Genomic DNA, 13,437 nt, shown 5'->3' with positions numbered 1-13,437 from the left:
TTCTTTCCGTTGAGGATGTTGAAGACGTTTACTTGATTGGAATTATGATAACAGGCTTTCTGCTGTTTGGAGCTGGCAGCATCCTGATTTATCGCAAAATGCCGAAGGCGTTGGCAGCACTAATTGGGAAGCTGCCCGCCATTGAGGGAACGGGCAGGGCTGTCAACACTCAGACTCAAGCGATTTGTGAGCTCAATCGCAAACTGGATGCGATTGGATCGCAAATTCGCATGACGGATACCAACTTGGAGAAGTTGTCGGTTCGGCTCACTGAAATGGGCCACTAATTCGGATTATTGGAACAACGCTGAGAGAACCACAGGACTAAAGGTAGACGAAAATGCAGAAGTCTGCCTGAACCCAAAACAATCCTTATCCTCATTGGCTCCCCCACATCGGCCTTGGAAGGCTGATATCTCTCCACTCTCCTGGATTGTTATGCAGCCAGATGCTCGGCCCTACCCCACCTCCCTGCTCCTATGGAACTTTGTCTCTGGATCAGGACTCTTCGAGTTATCTCCATGGCAACGGCCGTGTCCTCGTCATCAGTATCAGACGGCAGAGACAATGTTGAGACTGTGGTGGAGATGAAGTCCATGGACTTACACACACACGCACATGAAGACAACACACACACCACCTCCTACTCAACGCCTTCTTGGCTCCCACCCCCCTCCCTCCCCCGTTACAGTGCAGTCTGCTGAGGGTTGATGCGCTGCGCCTGAGCGGCTGCGCGCTCCCCCAGTGTCTGTGCTGCGACACTTCCCCTCCCCGACACCCTACCCCCTACCACATGTGCAAGTCTTCGAGTTTTTGTTGTAATGTTTGTAATGTTTGTAATGTTTTTATGATGTTGCTATGTGCTGAGGTTTTTTCTTCGTTTCAATGAAACGAGTGCCCTCTCGTTTCATTGAAAGGACTGTTTTTCTTCCTCCTCCTTCCTCCTGTTCTCTCATTTCTCATCTAATAAGTTGGCGCCGCAGATGGCTGCCTCGGTGTGTTGACCAAAGCAAATTCCTCGTATGTGTAAATGTACTTGGCAATAAATTCGATTCTGATTCTGATTCTGATTCTGATGTAGACTGGCCTAATGGGGAGGCTTCAGGCTGTGTGGATTTGGCAGCTGGCCCTCTGGTTCTGGGCTGGCTTTGGTCCGGGGCGCTGAGCCCGGTCCAAGGTCCAGTCCAGACGCCGGCCGTGGTTCTGCTCAGAACTCAGGGTCAGGCCTCAGACCAGTCTTCCACGGTCCAGAACATGCAGTTTATTTCTGAAAAACGTTTTCCACCGCTGCTGGCAGGCTTACAGCGCGCTGCCGGGGACTGACCGGCTTCTCTCTCTCCCTCTCGCAGACTGTTTACGCTCCGTCTGGCTGGACTTTTCCCCCGCGGGTATTTGCAGAGGAGTATCACCTTCACAGCAGCTGACGAAACACAGAGAGACATCACTCAGAGTCACACAGGGGGTCAGCAGAGCAAGTACGCTGCTTCAATCGATCACTCATTAAGAGTAATCACCCCCCCTCTAAAACGGTGATAATGCATGTGCAAGAAAAACGTTTTTTAAGTTGTGAACTGACTGTGCTCCGCTCTTAGCGATGCCAGGCTTGGATGCAAAGCTAAATTTAGAGGCAGGCGAAAGCTTTTTAGGGAAAGCTGAGTTTGGACTGAAATGCTATTCCAGGATTCGGAGGCTTTTAGCTAAAAATAAAACGGTAAAAAAAAACAGAATAGCAGTTTAAAAATGGAACAAATCAGCATCCTGTGAAACACTGACCTTTTTATTTATGCAGGTGAGAGTCTTAGTTTGGCAGGGGCTGTGCTTTGTAGACAGCACCCATACCTGTCCATACCTGTGTATATTTGTCTATACCTGTCCATACCTGTGGCGTAACTCCACTGTATATGGACACCAGGCTGCAGAAGAGGTGTCATTGGAGACAAGGTCAATGACTTAATCAGACTAAAAATATTGCCACTTTACTTGGAGATTTGTGCCAAACTCTCTGTTTGTCTCAGGCACTACAAGGCATTTCATATGTTAAATCACACATTGTTTATACTCAGCAGGTACTCACCTGACTAGTGAAAATGATGTGGAGAGTTTGAATCTGAAACAGTCCAATTTGATGCATCCTGTGAATATTCATGAAGGGAAGTGACTGGTTACAGTGCCGTGACTGTGGACATTCTGTGCTGTAATACAGAGCCTAAGTAACCTGATGCACTACAGTGATGTGGTGTAAGTCCATGTTTGTCATGTGTTGTCATTAGGCATTGTGTCTGTGGTATGGGTTATAGTATTTAGGTTCACCCTTATACAGTAACTATGCTAAAAGACAGAAAGCTGCACACATTTTATTGTGGTTTACAGCAGGTTGTCAGCTTCACACGTCACTGGTGTGTTGCTTGTTGTTCTGTACCCATAATGCCCTTGTTCTAGCAGCTCCTCAGTTTTCCCACCTTTGTGTGAATCCCACACCCGTGGCCAGTTCAGCTCGTCTGCATTATAGTGTATAGTATATAGTGTGTAGTATATAGTGTGTAGTATATAGTGATGCTGTTTCTGGTGTCTTTCATAAGCACAGCACAGTTCCTGTTTCTATCTGTGCAAAACCACAGTACTCAGAGTGAACTCTGGGGATTGTTTCTGTCTCTCTCTCCCTCTCTCACATCCTCTCTCTCTCTCTCTCTCTCTCTCTCTCTCTCTCTCTCTCTCTCCCTCTCCCTCTCCCTCCCTCCCTCTCTCTCTCTCTCCCTCCCTCTCCCTCTCTCCCTCTCTCTCTCTCTCTCCCCCTTTCTCTCTGTCTCTCTCTCCCTCTCTCCCTCTCTCTGTCTGTCTCTCCCCCTCTCTCTCCCTCTCCCTCCCTCTCTCTCTCTCTCTGTGCACTCTGGAGTCTCTCTCCCAGGGACCTGTGGAGACTGACCACAGTGCACACTCAGCAGTTTAGCGCTGCCTCTGAAGCTCTGTCTGCTTTAATCTGCGTTTGGGGTCCGGGCCAGACAGGCTTTTATGTGCCACTCACAGCTGAAACACCTCCTTCCCCTTCTGACTGGGTGTTGTTTCATACCTTTAGGTGTTATTTCCTGGCATTTCACAAAAACAGAGACAGGAAACTGTCATCGCTATTCCTCCCGCTGTCCTGCCCCTCCCATTCTGACCCCCCCACCTTCCTCATCCTCCCCTTGTTTTCACCTCCTCTCTCTCTGGGTTGCAGCTGTGGCACAGCGCCACTCTTCACAACTGCCCTATATGAGATTAACATCAACTTAACTACAATATACCCCATTACAACACTTACAACTGCCCTGTATGCAGTTAGCACCCCTTTACAAAAAACACCACAACTACCCTCTATGCTGTTACTCCTCCCACACCTACCCCTGTAATTACCCCCACTCTCCTGGGGGCTGGAGTAAAGCCATGGCAGCAGTGCATTCTCATACGCACACAGCACTTTATGACCCTCAGTCCATCTAACAAGGAGCGTAGAGGCACTCCGTCTGAAACTACAGCTCCCAGCTACCATCACACCCAGAACTTTTAACTCTTTAAGGGGTGAGGTCACAAATATGTGATTAGAATATTCTTAACTGAACATTCTAATGCTGATGTAACAATCACTACTGGTAACTGAGAGCAATGGAATTCTAGACTGGGAAGTGCAAACAGGGAACTTAGGAGCAGCCAGATCAGTCTTTTTCACAGCGCAGATGGCGTGTCACACTGGACACTGCTCTCTGTGGCGGTGGTCTCTCTGCGGAATCACTGTAGCACTGGAATGTGTGGAACTTGTTCTGGTTGCTCGGGAATGCTGAATGTAGCTGGCAGGACCTCATGCATCACTGGGGAGAAGGCAAATATGTGCTTGCCAAGTAAACTGATACAAACGAGGTTTCACCTTCATGCAGACAAACACTTCTGAAGTCCTGGAGAGGAAACAAATGTAGATCCTGCTCCTTACGGTTACCCAGGTAACCCCTCTGGCCCCCCACCAAACTGTACCCGCTTATAAATGTAATGTAATGTAATGTAAGGTGAGGGGTATGTGTTTGAGTTCAGTCACAGGGGTCAGCTGCCCTCCCAGCCTGGCTGTTTATAATTGGCCTGCAGGCTCAGGGAGGATCTGTGATTAAGCCAATCACACGACAAGCTGCCAGTGAAGGCGACTTCCCTGCTGGTGGCACGGCAGAGCACTGCATCAGATACGACACACAGGTGAGTCACCTTCACCGCCACATAACAGCTGCTGACACACCTGAACCGCAGTTAGCAGTGTTGTATCTGTGTGTGCATGTATGTGTGTGTGTGTGTGTTTATGTATGTGTGTGTGTGTGTGTTTATGCGTGTGTGTGTGTATGTATCTGTGTGTGCATGTATGTGTGTGTGTGTGTGTGTGTGTGTGTGTTTATGCGTGTGTTGTGTGTATGTGTGTGTGTGTGTGTGCATGTATGTGTGTGTGTGTGTGTGTGTGTGTGTGCATGTATGTGTGTGTGTGTGTATGTGTGCGTGTCCTTTCAGGATTACTCCTGAGCATTCTAGGCTTGTGTTATGCTCCCCTCTCTGACCAGCTTAAGTTGTGTGTGTCAGCTGGGTCTGCCGACAGACTTTTAGTCTGTTGGAGTCAGGGTTTACTCAGGCGTTATCAGCTACTCATAAACCTCTCGTGATACAGGTTTTACTCATGCTTATCCCTACTCATGTTGCCGTGATACAGGTTTACTCATGCGTACGCTAACCGGTCTGCTCTGTGAACAGGGTTTTACTCAGTGCAGTTATCCAGCTAACTCAGTAACCGCTCTCGGTTTTCTCATGCAGTATCGTACGTAACCCGCTCTGCGCGCCGCAGTCACTGCACTGGGCCATGAAACAGCTTTCAAGCACACACACTCACACTCACACACATGCACGCACGCACGCACACACATTCACACTCACACACATACTGTAGTTTTGCTGCCAGGAGAGGGCAACACTTAGTCTCAATTCAACACTAAAAAAATTATAAAATGTACAGTAAAATACTGGCGATCGGTGTACCACAACTTTGCTGTATAAATAATGGCAACAATATGTTAAGCATATGGTAGCCAACTGTATATCTAACAAATGTTACCTGTATTACGGTGTTTCACCATAAATAAGTTATTTACATTTCAGCTGTTCACAATCTCAGACCTTCACTATTTTAGTCTTTTACTGTAAAATTCTCTGAATTTTTTTTTTCAGTGAAGCAGTACAGCTGCATTGTTCCCACATGAGAAAAGAACAGAACGTGGAGGAAAAACAGAATGAACACACACGCACATACACACGCACACAAAAACCTACGCAAGAAACGCATTCTTTCACACATCACGCACACTCGACATGCTCTCATATATTCTCTCTCGCACATGTAAGACAGACTTTGTGCTAATGCCAAGCATATGGTAGGCAGCGTTAATGAAAAACACACGAGTTCTCAGCACTTGCTCCCCTTCCATATAAAAAAAAAGAGAATCCACATCCTGTGGGAAATGAGCTTTTATTAATAAATAAAACATAAGAATCAAACAAAATGAGCTGCATCTTGCACAGTGAAACTCAACATAAAGACATTATAATCTCAGCATTAACACATTATAAACTCAACATTAACGCATTATTAACCCAGAGCTGCACAGCACTGTTCTGACTGATGCAGAGTCCTCCAGCCAGCAGAGGGCGCAGTTTGCTTAGCTTTTCCCCTCCTCCATTTCTGCATCCTCGGGGGCGGCGCCACTGTCCTGCTGGGGGTCCCCAGGGAGAATCTCTGTCACCCTGGTCAACAGATCCTCTATCTGCTCCTCCGTCAACCTCTCCTCACTCTCCTCCACCATCTGCACACACACACACACACACACACAGACCCGCACACACACACGCACACGCAGGCAGACACACGCAGACACGCACACACACAGGATTAATAAAATGAGTGAAGCAGACAATAAAGCAGCTATCCGGTCATAATCCTGGACAGGACAGCGTTAGTGATGTTTGGCTCTTTGCTTATTTTCTCCTGATGGTGGAGATGAAGACGCAAGCATGGGTGGATTTCCCCAATAAAATAAAAAAAACCACGTCCATGTACATATCATATCTGTACATACAAAATGACGTGTTCCCCTACACGAGATTAGAATCATCAGACGATGTGCACGTATCCCAGAACACAGTCATTAACAGCTATGTTCTGTATGACTGACCGACCCGATGAGTCACTCTGTACTGAAACTCTGGATGTGCTCTGGTCTTTATTACATGAGCAAACATCCTGTGGTGATGAAGATAAAGGAGGAAGAGGGGGAACAGGACTCACCAGTTGGATCTCCACTGCTGTCTGTGGTCTGTGATTCAGGAGCTGCAGTTTCTCTGCTCTGAGACAAACAGCAGAAAGAGCTTAACCAATCACATGACAAGCAGCAGCAAGCAGATAGCCGAAAGGCCAAATCACAGCGCTGTAATCCTGCATTGGGTCAAAGCTAATCACCCCACTGATTGGAGGATATAAGGTGGAGCTGTGCTTAAATTACACAGCTCTGAATGTAAACATGTAATCAGAACGGCCGCAGCTGGCTTTACACACTGGACACAAGCGCTGGCTGTGACAGTGAGGACCGTAACTGCGTGGTTTGCTTCCTGACTCCCGTCAATAATTAAAATGGGGGGCGGAGCAGGCTGGGGGCGTGGCATGCTGGGGGCGGGGCCGTGACATTCTCTAAGTGGCCCCACAGGCCCTGCAGCATCTGGGGTCTATATGGTCCTGAGCACACAGAAGAACTAGAGACCAGCAGCCACACCACACACAGACACACACACACACACACTGTGATCCTGCACACCATCGCTGGCCTGGGGTAATGTACCCATGCACAAACATGCACGCACGCACGCACGCACGCACGCACGCACGCACGCACGCACGCGTACAAAGGGCTGTGTACTACACATAGTGCAGGTGATGTGCTGTGTACATACTTTGTGATTTTATGTGGTAACATGGCGGTGAGAAACTCCTTCACTGTTTCTGGTGTTTGGTGGCTGCAGGGAGTCTTGGACAGGTACTTCAGGGTCTACAAGAGACAGGGAACATCAGAGCATTCAGGTTCTGAGTGTCTGACTGACCTAGTACATGATGGTGTTCAGGTTCTGAGTGTGTCACTGACCTCGTACATGATGGTGTTCAGGTTCTGCTGCCCGGCACTGTGTTTGCTCTTCCCACTCTCCTTCCTCTGCTCTTTGAGGTCAGTGAGAAGCTGGAACACCTGTGCATAGGTACGGAGAACAGCCCAAAGGTGAGGGGGGCTAATGGGGTGAGAGAGACACCAGGAAACCTGTTCCTCTGCTCCAGTTCGGACACTGGCACTCACCTCATAGTTACTGAGCATAGCAGCGTTAGCGTCCTTCCTGAAAGGCGGAGAGAAAGACATTAAAACCCAGTGTTTCACATGCAGGCCATGATCTCTGATCCACTGGCATTCAGCCTCACACTCCACAGCTTCCTCTCCCAAAGAAACAGGCTGAATTATGATGATTGTTATTAAAACTTCCTAAACCAGGGGTATTAACATACTGCTGGGCCCAGGGGAGTTACACAAGTACAGAACAATCTACTGTACGTTCATGGCCACAGCAAGATGCTTATTTCACTAGCTTAACGTGAACGATACAGTCGTTCAGAGTACGGACTCCCCAGGGGGAATACAGGAGTTCAGCCCTGGGTAATAAGACTGACAGCACTCTCTAGTAACAAGCCCCACTGCTGGTCATGTAATGGAGGCATTATAAAGCTACAACCAATTGACAGTTCCAGTAAACCGGCGTAGTTGTAGTTATGAGGAACTGTAGTTTACATGTGAGCTCGCCATAGACAGTAAAGTATAATCGAATTCTCCATAACAGAACAACAGATAACCACGGCTCAGCTGGCTAAATCTAAAACGGCTTTTATCAGAAAAGCGAGCTAGCAAGCTAGTAACAATATTAGGCCTGAGAGCATATTAATGACGAGCTAGCGATGGAACAAATTAAGTCAGCTAGCTAGCTGTTTGGCCGGAAGCTAACTTCACGCTCCATTATCTAGAATACCCAGCGTGGCTGCCCGACTGTCTTTCAGCATGTTAAAATGGGTACAACCGAATCGTCGACAAACAACATCAAAAAATATTCTTTAATGCAAAACATTTTAGAGTTGAACAAATAGCTATATTTTAAAATAGCTAGTTTTGTCTTACACTTCCATCTTTCAAAGCGTCTGTCCCACTTCTTTTCAGCTCCGTGTCAAACAATGAGTTTGTTCGTTAGTTCCATTTCAAGTCCTCTCCCCCTTTTCCAGTAACCTAAATTAAGATTTGGCTGGATAATAATTGCCATACTTCGTGTACATTCCGGCTCGGTTCCTTTATGCGAATGTACAGAATATGATATTTCCTACGTACTGCTTTCTACCTTTCCAAATAATTAAAATGTGTAATTGAAGAATATATACTAGGATCTACACCAAAAGAGGGTTTTGATGAACATACTATATTTAGCCAAAACTTGGTAGTAGCAAATATCACATTTCAGACAGTTTGAATGGCTGTGGGGAGATGAGTCTACGTCAAAACATTAAAAAGGTTGGCAGAACTGAATTATTACCCTTTGCTGTACCATAGACATAATTACCCTCTGTGTTCTGTACCAAGCGCGTTTTAACCGTCCATGTCCTCTTCGGGGCTCCGTAGTTTTTGTGGAATGCGCAGTTTCCGTTGTGAAAGGATACAAGTTAAGGGAAAAGCCTGGCTAGGCCAAGTCGAATTCGCTGAAGGTGAGGTTGCTTTTTTAATTGCAATTTCGTTCAAAGTCAATTGTGGAAATCACAAATATCGCCGAAATGACATTCATTTATTTCGGTTTTTACATTTTTAGGTCCCTGAGCTCGAAGGCCAAGGTAGCAAGATAGATAACGGTAGCTAGTCGGCAAGCTAGCTGGCGACACATTTGCTCCATTCATTCCCTGTACGTTAGGGCGTAGGGCGCTAATGTGTCGTATGTTGCGGCTCTGCTTCATTAAGACGGCGGTGTGCAAGCCCATTACGTTAGCTACGGCAAGCTAACCATTCGATTTCATGTTTCGTTAGCTAGGTAACGTTATCTGCCTGTGATTAGTTCTGGGGGAGGGGGCTTGGTAATTTCCTAAACTAACTAGTTGGCCAACTTGGAGAAGTCGACTAGCTAGCTACATAACTATCTAGATGGCTAGATTACAGTTCTACCTGACTGACTAGCTAACGTTGAGCAACTCTGCAGCTAAGGTTCCGGTGTTGGAATAACGAGGCTTGTGTTTGAGTTTGGCTCGCAAGGTTTAGCCGCCTACGGTTTGTCAGATTAATAAATAATGCATGAATTAGATCGCATTGTTAGCTAGCTACATTTATTAGGCGATTTGTTTGACCACTGACCGTTGCTAGGTAATTGAAAACAATGGCACAAATGACAGTTTCTGCGTGTGTGAGCCTAGCAGCTGGGGTGTTAGAAATGGGATAACAGGCCTCGGACGGTTTATGAAAACATTCGATATTTCCCCCCACTTTCATAGGCTGCTCTGATGTACGGTGGGGTGAATGCACGCGATCTTGTATTACGGTTTGTTCGCTATAGGCTTGTTGGCACAGAATAATCAGATTGTAATTTTAATGTTTTGCAAGGAAATCAATTCCGTTTTTAATGGTGTCTCTCTGTTTTCCCAACAGGAACTGCTTTTTAATGAGAGTAAATATATAACTTGAACCCAGGCCTCAGATCTGAAGAGGCTGTTACGCTGTGTACTGGAAGTACAGGCTCTCGTTAGGCTGTGCACAGGAAGTACAGGCTCTCGTTAGGCTGTGCACAGGAAGTACAGGCTCTCTTTTGATCGCACGCGCCCCCGCCCGCCGTCGCCATGGTGAAGATCTTCGTGGGGAACGTGAACTCGTCGACCACGGAGCAGGAGCTGCGGGAGCTGTTTGAGAAGCATGGCGCCGTGTCGGACTGCGACATCCTGAAGAACTACGGCTTCGTGCACATGGACGAGGAGGAGGCGGCCCAGAAGGCCGTGGCCGCGCTGCACAAGCACGAACTCAACGGCTCGCGCATCACCGTGGAGTACGCCACCACCAAGGTGCGCAACGCCACCAAGATCTACGTGGGCAACGTGCCCGAGGGCGTCACCGCCGGCAAGATCAAGGAGCTCTTCCAGCAGTACGGCAAGGTGGTGGAGTGCGACATCGTCAAGAACTACGCCTTCGTGCACATGCAGCGGGAGAACGAGGCGCTGGAGGCCATCTCCGAGCTCAACCACTCCAAGATCGAGGGCCAGAAGATCTTCGTGTCCCTGTCTCGCAGCAACCAGGCCAGGGACGGGAGGGGCGACGACTTCCCCCCTCCTCCCCCCCACCACCCCCACTACCCGCCCCACCCGCACTACCTGCCCCCCCGCCTGCCCCCGGGCGAGTACTACGCTCCGCGCGGGCGCCTGCCCCCCCCGCCCCCGCTCCCGCCCCCTCCCCCACGCGGTTACTATGACCGCGACCTTTACGAGCGAGGCGTGCGCTACGACCCCTACGGCGGGTCGTCCCGCTACTACGAGCGCGACGCGTACGAGCGCCGCCCGCCGCCCCCCCCTCAGCGCCCGCTGTCCCCTCCCTCTCCGCCCGCTACTACCGCGACCGCAGCCCCCCCGGGGGCCGGCGCGCCCTGCTGCCCCCGCCCCCGCCCCCCCCCTCGGCCGCCGCCGCCGGCTACGCCCGCTCTTACGCCCGCACCACCAGCGCCAGCATGGTGCCCCCCCTCCCCCCGCCCGCCCTCCTCCGCCTCCTCCCTCTATCACCGCTACTCCCTGGGCTCAGGGTTTGAGAAGGACGACTACTTCGATGACAAGTACAGCAACGGGTTCAGCAGGGGCTACTGAGGCGAGGGGGGGGCGTGGGGTCAGGTCCTGTGTGGGCCCGCCTGGCACTGGAATGGGAGGGGGAAGTTCGGGAGGGGCCCGAATGGGAGCAGGGGTGATGAGATGAGAGGAACGTGTTTGCCGCGGGCGGGACGGGACGGGGGGTTTGCCTGAAGGATAGAGAGGGCTGAGGTCATTTGTAACTGTACAGAATATTTTAGCGTAATGGGAATAAACACTGTCTGTAGATGCTGAGTGAAGTGTAGGGCGGTGGAGCGGTTTGAAGTTAAAACGGTGCATATGAACTTTCTGTAAAAAGCTTTTCCTTTGTAGTTGAATTACAAGCTCTTTTTTGCAGACCATATCAGCCTTTGAATAGACGCATAGTTCGATGCTACATTTGAGTGATTTTTTTCCTCAGTATTTAGTTAGTAGTTGTAGTGGAGTGTGTTTTTGCATGCAGAGTGTATGAGAGCCATAATCAGTGTGTGGACAGGGTCTTTGAGGAGCTGGTCAGTGATTTATTTTTATTTTTTAAATTTGCCTTCAGAAGCTTCGCCAGGCGGCAGCGGCTGTGGTGGTTTAACATGGCGTTTAAGGTGGTGTTTAAGGTGGCGTGCGCGGGGGCGTGTTGAGGGAGGACAGGTGGGGGTCAGGGTGCTGCAGCTGTGGTTATGCACAGCTGTTCTGCCCCCCCATGCTGCCTGTGTGTGTGTGCAAGGCCTGATGACTGTGGGCTTTTTTGTCCTCTGAGGTATTGGACATTCATCTTTTCAGTCCGTCTTACCCCAAACACCACTCCCCAAAATTGACTGGGGACTTTCTCTCTCTCCATGGCCCCCGTGTCCTGAGTTTGTGTGTGTGTGAGAGAGAGAGAGAGAGAGAGAGTGTGTGTGTGAGTGTGAGAGAGTGTGTGTGTGTGTGCGTGCGTGTGGAGAGTAGCTGTGTGTTTGGGTTGGTAGGTGGGGGAAAGGAGGAGAAAAAGATGAATAAAGGTTTTTTTTATTTTAAATAATTTATTTTGAAACCGTAAATCCGAACTGGTGGAGTATATAAAACCGGTGGGCAGACCGACCGGCCAATCGCATCGACCGACCGGCTGGCCAGCCAATCGCGTGGCACCGACCGACCGGCCAATCGCATCGCCTCGGCCGAACGAACGACCGACCGACCAATCGCATCGCCTCGCCTCGGCCGAACGACCGACCGACCGGCCAATCGCAGCGCATCAACCGACCTACCGGCCCACCGAGCGAATCCGGATCCGATGCCGCCTCGTCTGCACCTCACCCCGAAACAAACGAAATCGCCGCGGTAACGAGTGCCATGCCGACGGCTCGCGCGCCCGCTGCCTGGGTCGCTGTTACAGACGCCTCTCTCTCTCTCTGATCGCTTACTTCCTTTCACTTTGATGGATGATCCGCTCGCTTCTCCCCTGTACAGAGGGGCAAGGAAAAAAAGTTGGTGTGAATCTTTGTTCTCTAAATTTTTAATAGCAATTTAAAACGATATATTTGCAATAAGTCCTGCCGTAGCTGCTGATTCTGTAATAGCTGCATTTGAACTGCTCAGTGCTCATCCTGTTCTGTCTGAGCGTTTGCTGCTGAACACACATCCTGTTAATTCTGTGAATCTCACTGCGCCTGCAGTCCGCCTCCACTCTGCTGTGAGAAACCAGCCGTTATCTTAGAACATTTTTATTTTTTATTTGCTTTTTTTGCCGGTTGTTAGAGCTTTGCACCGACACCACTCCTGCTTGTCTTGGTTCTTTTCACAAAAAATAGTCATTCTAATTTTTTAATTTAGACATTTGTCTTCCAGCCGCATAAATAATAAAACATCGAATTCTCTGACTCAGCTGATCCGGTCACGTCTTTCATTCCGCTACAGGAAAGAATCTCGGGTCTCACACACGAATGCATGCACGTGTACACACACACACACACACACACACACACACACGTACACACACACTCACGTACACACACACACACGTACACACACACACACACACACTCTCACACACACACACACACTCACACACACACGCACACACACACTCACGTACACACACACACACACACACACTACTCACACACACACACACACTCACACACACACACACACACACACTACACACACACTCACATCACACACACGTACACACACTCACATACACACACACACGTACACACACACTCACATACACACACACGTACACACTCACGTACACACACACGTACACACACACACACTCTCACACACACTCACATACACACACACACGTACACACGTGCACACACACACACACACTCTCACACACACACACACGTGCACACACACACACGTACACACACACACTTTCTCACAGACCCACACAAATTCGCATTCACATACTCATCAACACACATACTCTCACATGCACACTCACATGCACACTGTCACACACACAGACACAAACTCGCATGCACACTGAAAACATAACTCAAAGCCCCCCCCCACCCCCA

The 13,437-nt window shown here is 49.1% G+C and overlaps 2 protein-coding genes across 2 annotated transcripts; one reads left to right on the top strand and one right to left on the bottom strand.

Annotated features, from left to right (window-relative positions):
* Positions 1 to 5,507: 5,507 nt before the first annotated feature.
* crcp (calcitonin gene-related peptide-receptor component protein) lies at positions 5,508 to 8,374 on the bottom strand. Its single transcript, XM_064352993.1, has 6 exons — positions 8,256 to 8,374; positions 7,392 to 7,428; positions 7,188 to 7,286; positions 7,000 to 7,094; positions 6,341 to 6,398; positions 5,508 to 5,858 (listed from the first exon to the last, which is right to left on the bottom strand). Exons 1-6 carry the CDS (start codon positions 8,261 to 8,263, stop codon positions 5,715 to 5,717), a joined length of 441 nt encoding a protein of 146 aa, XP_064209063.1. The 5' UTR covers positions 8,264 to 8,374; the 3' UTR covers positions 5,508 to 5,714.
* Positions 8,375 to 8,700: 326 nt separating this feature from the next.
* On the top strand, positions 8,701 to 12,787 carry LOC135264230 (RNA-binding protein lark-like). Its single transcript, XM_064352991.1, is given in 4 exon segments — positions 8,701 to 8,830; positions 9,756 to 10,685; positions 10,688 to 10,839; positions 10,841 to 12,787. Coding segments are annotated over 3 exon segments (1,005 nt in total). The 5' UTR covers positions 8,701 to 8,830; positions 9,756 to 9,943; the 3' UTR covers positions 10,952 to 12,787.
* The last annotated feature ends 650 nt before the right edge of the window (positions 12,788 to 13,437 follow it).

Source organism: Anguilla rostrata, chromosome 9, assembly GCF_018555375.3.
Source record: "Anguilla rostrata isolate EN2019 chromosome 9, ASM1855537v3, whole genome shotgun sequence".
In the NCBI taxonomy this organism is placed as follows: Eukaryota; Metazoa; Chordata; class Actinopteri; order Anguilliformes; family Anguillidae; genus Anguilla; species Anguilla rostrata.
This window is presented reverse-complemented; position numbering and strand designations above follow the sequence as displayed.

Coding starts and splice junctions, on each gene's coding strand:
- crcp (XM_064352993.1), bottom strand. Junction 7,287..7,391: donor CTATGCTCAGTAACTATGAG/GTGAGTGCCAGT, acceptor ACCTATGCACAG/GTGTTCCAGCTTCTCACTGA. Junction 6,399..6,999: donor TTACCACATAAAATCACAAA/GTATGTACACAG, acceptor TGTTTGTCTCAG/AGCAGAGAAACTGCAGCTCC.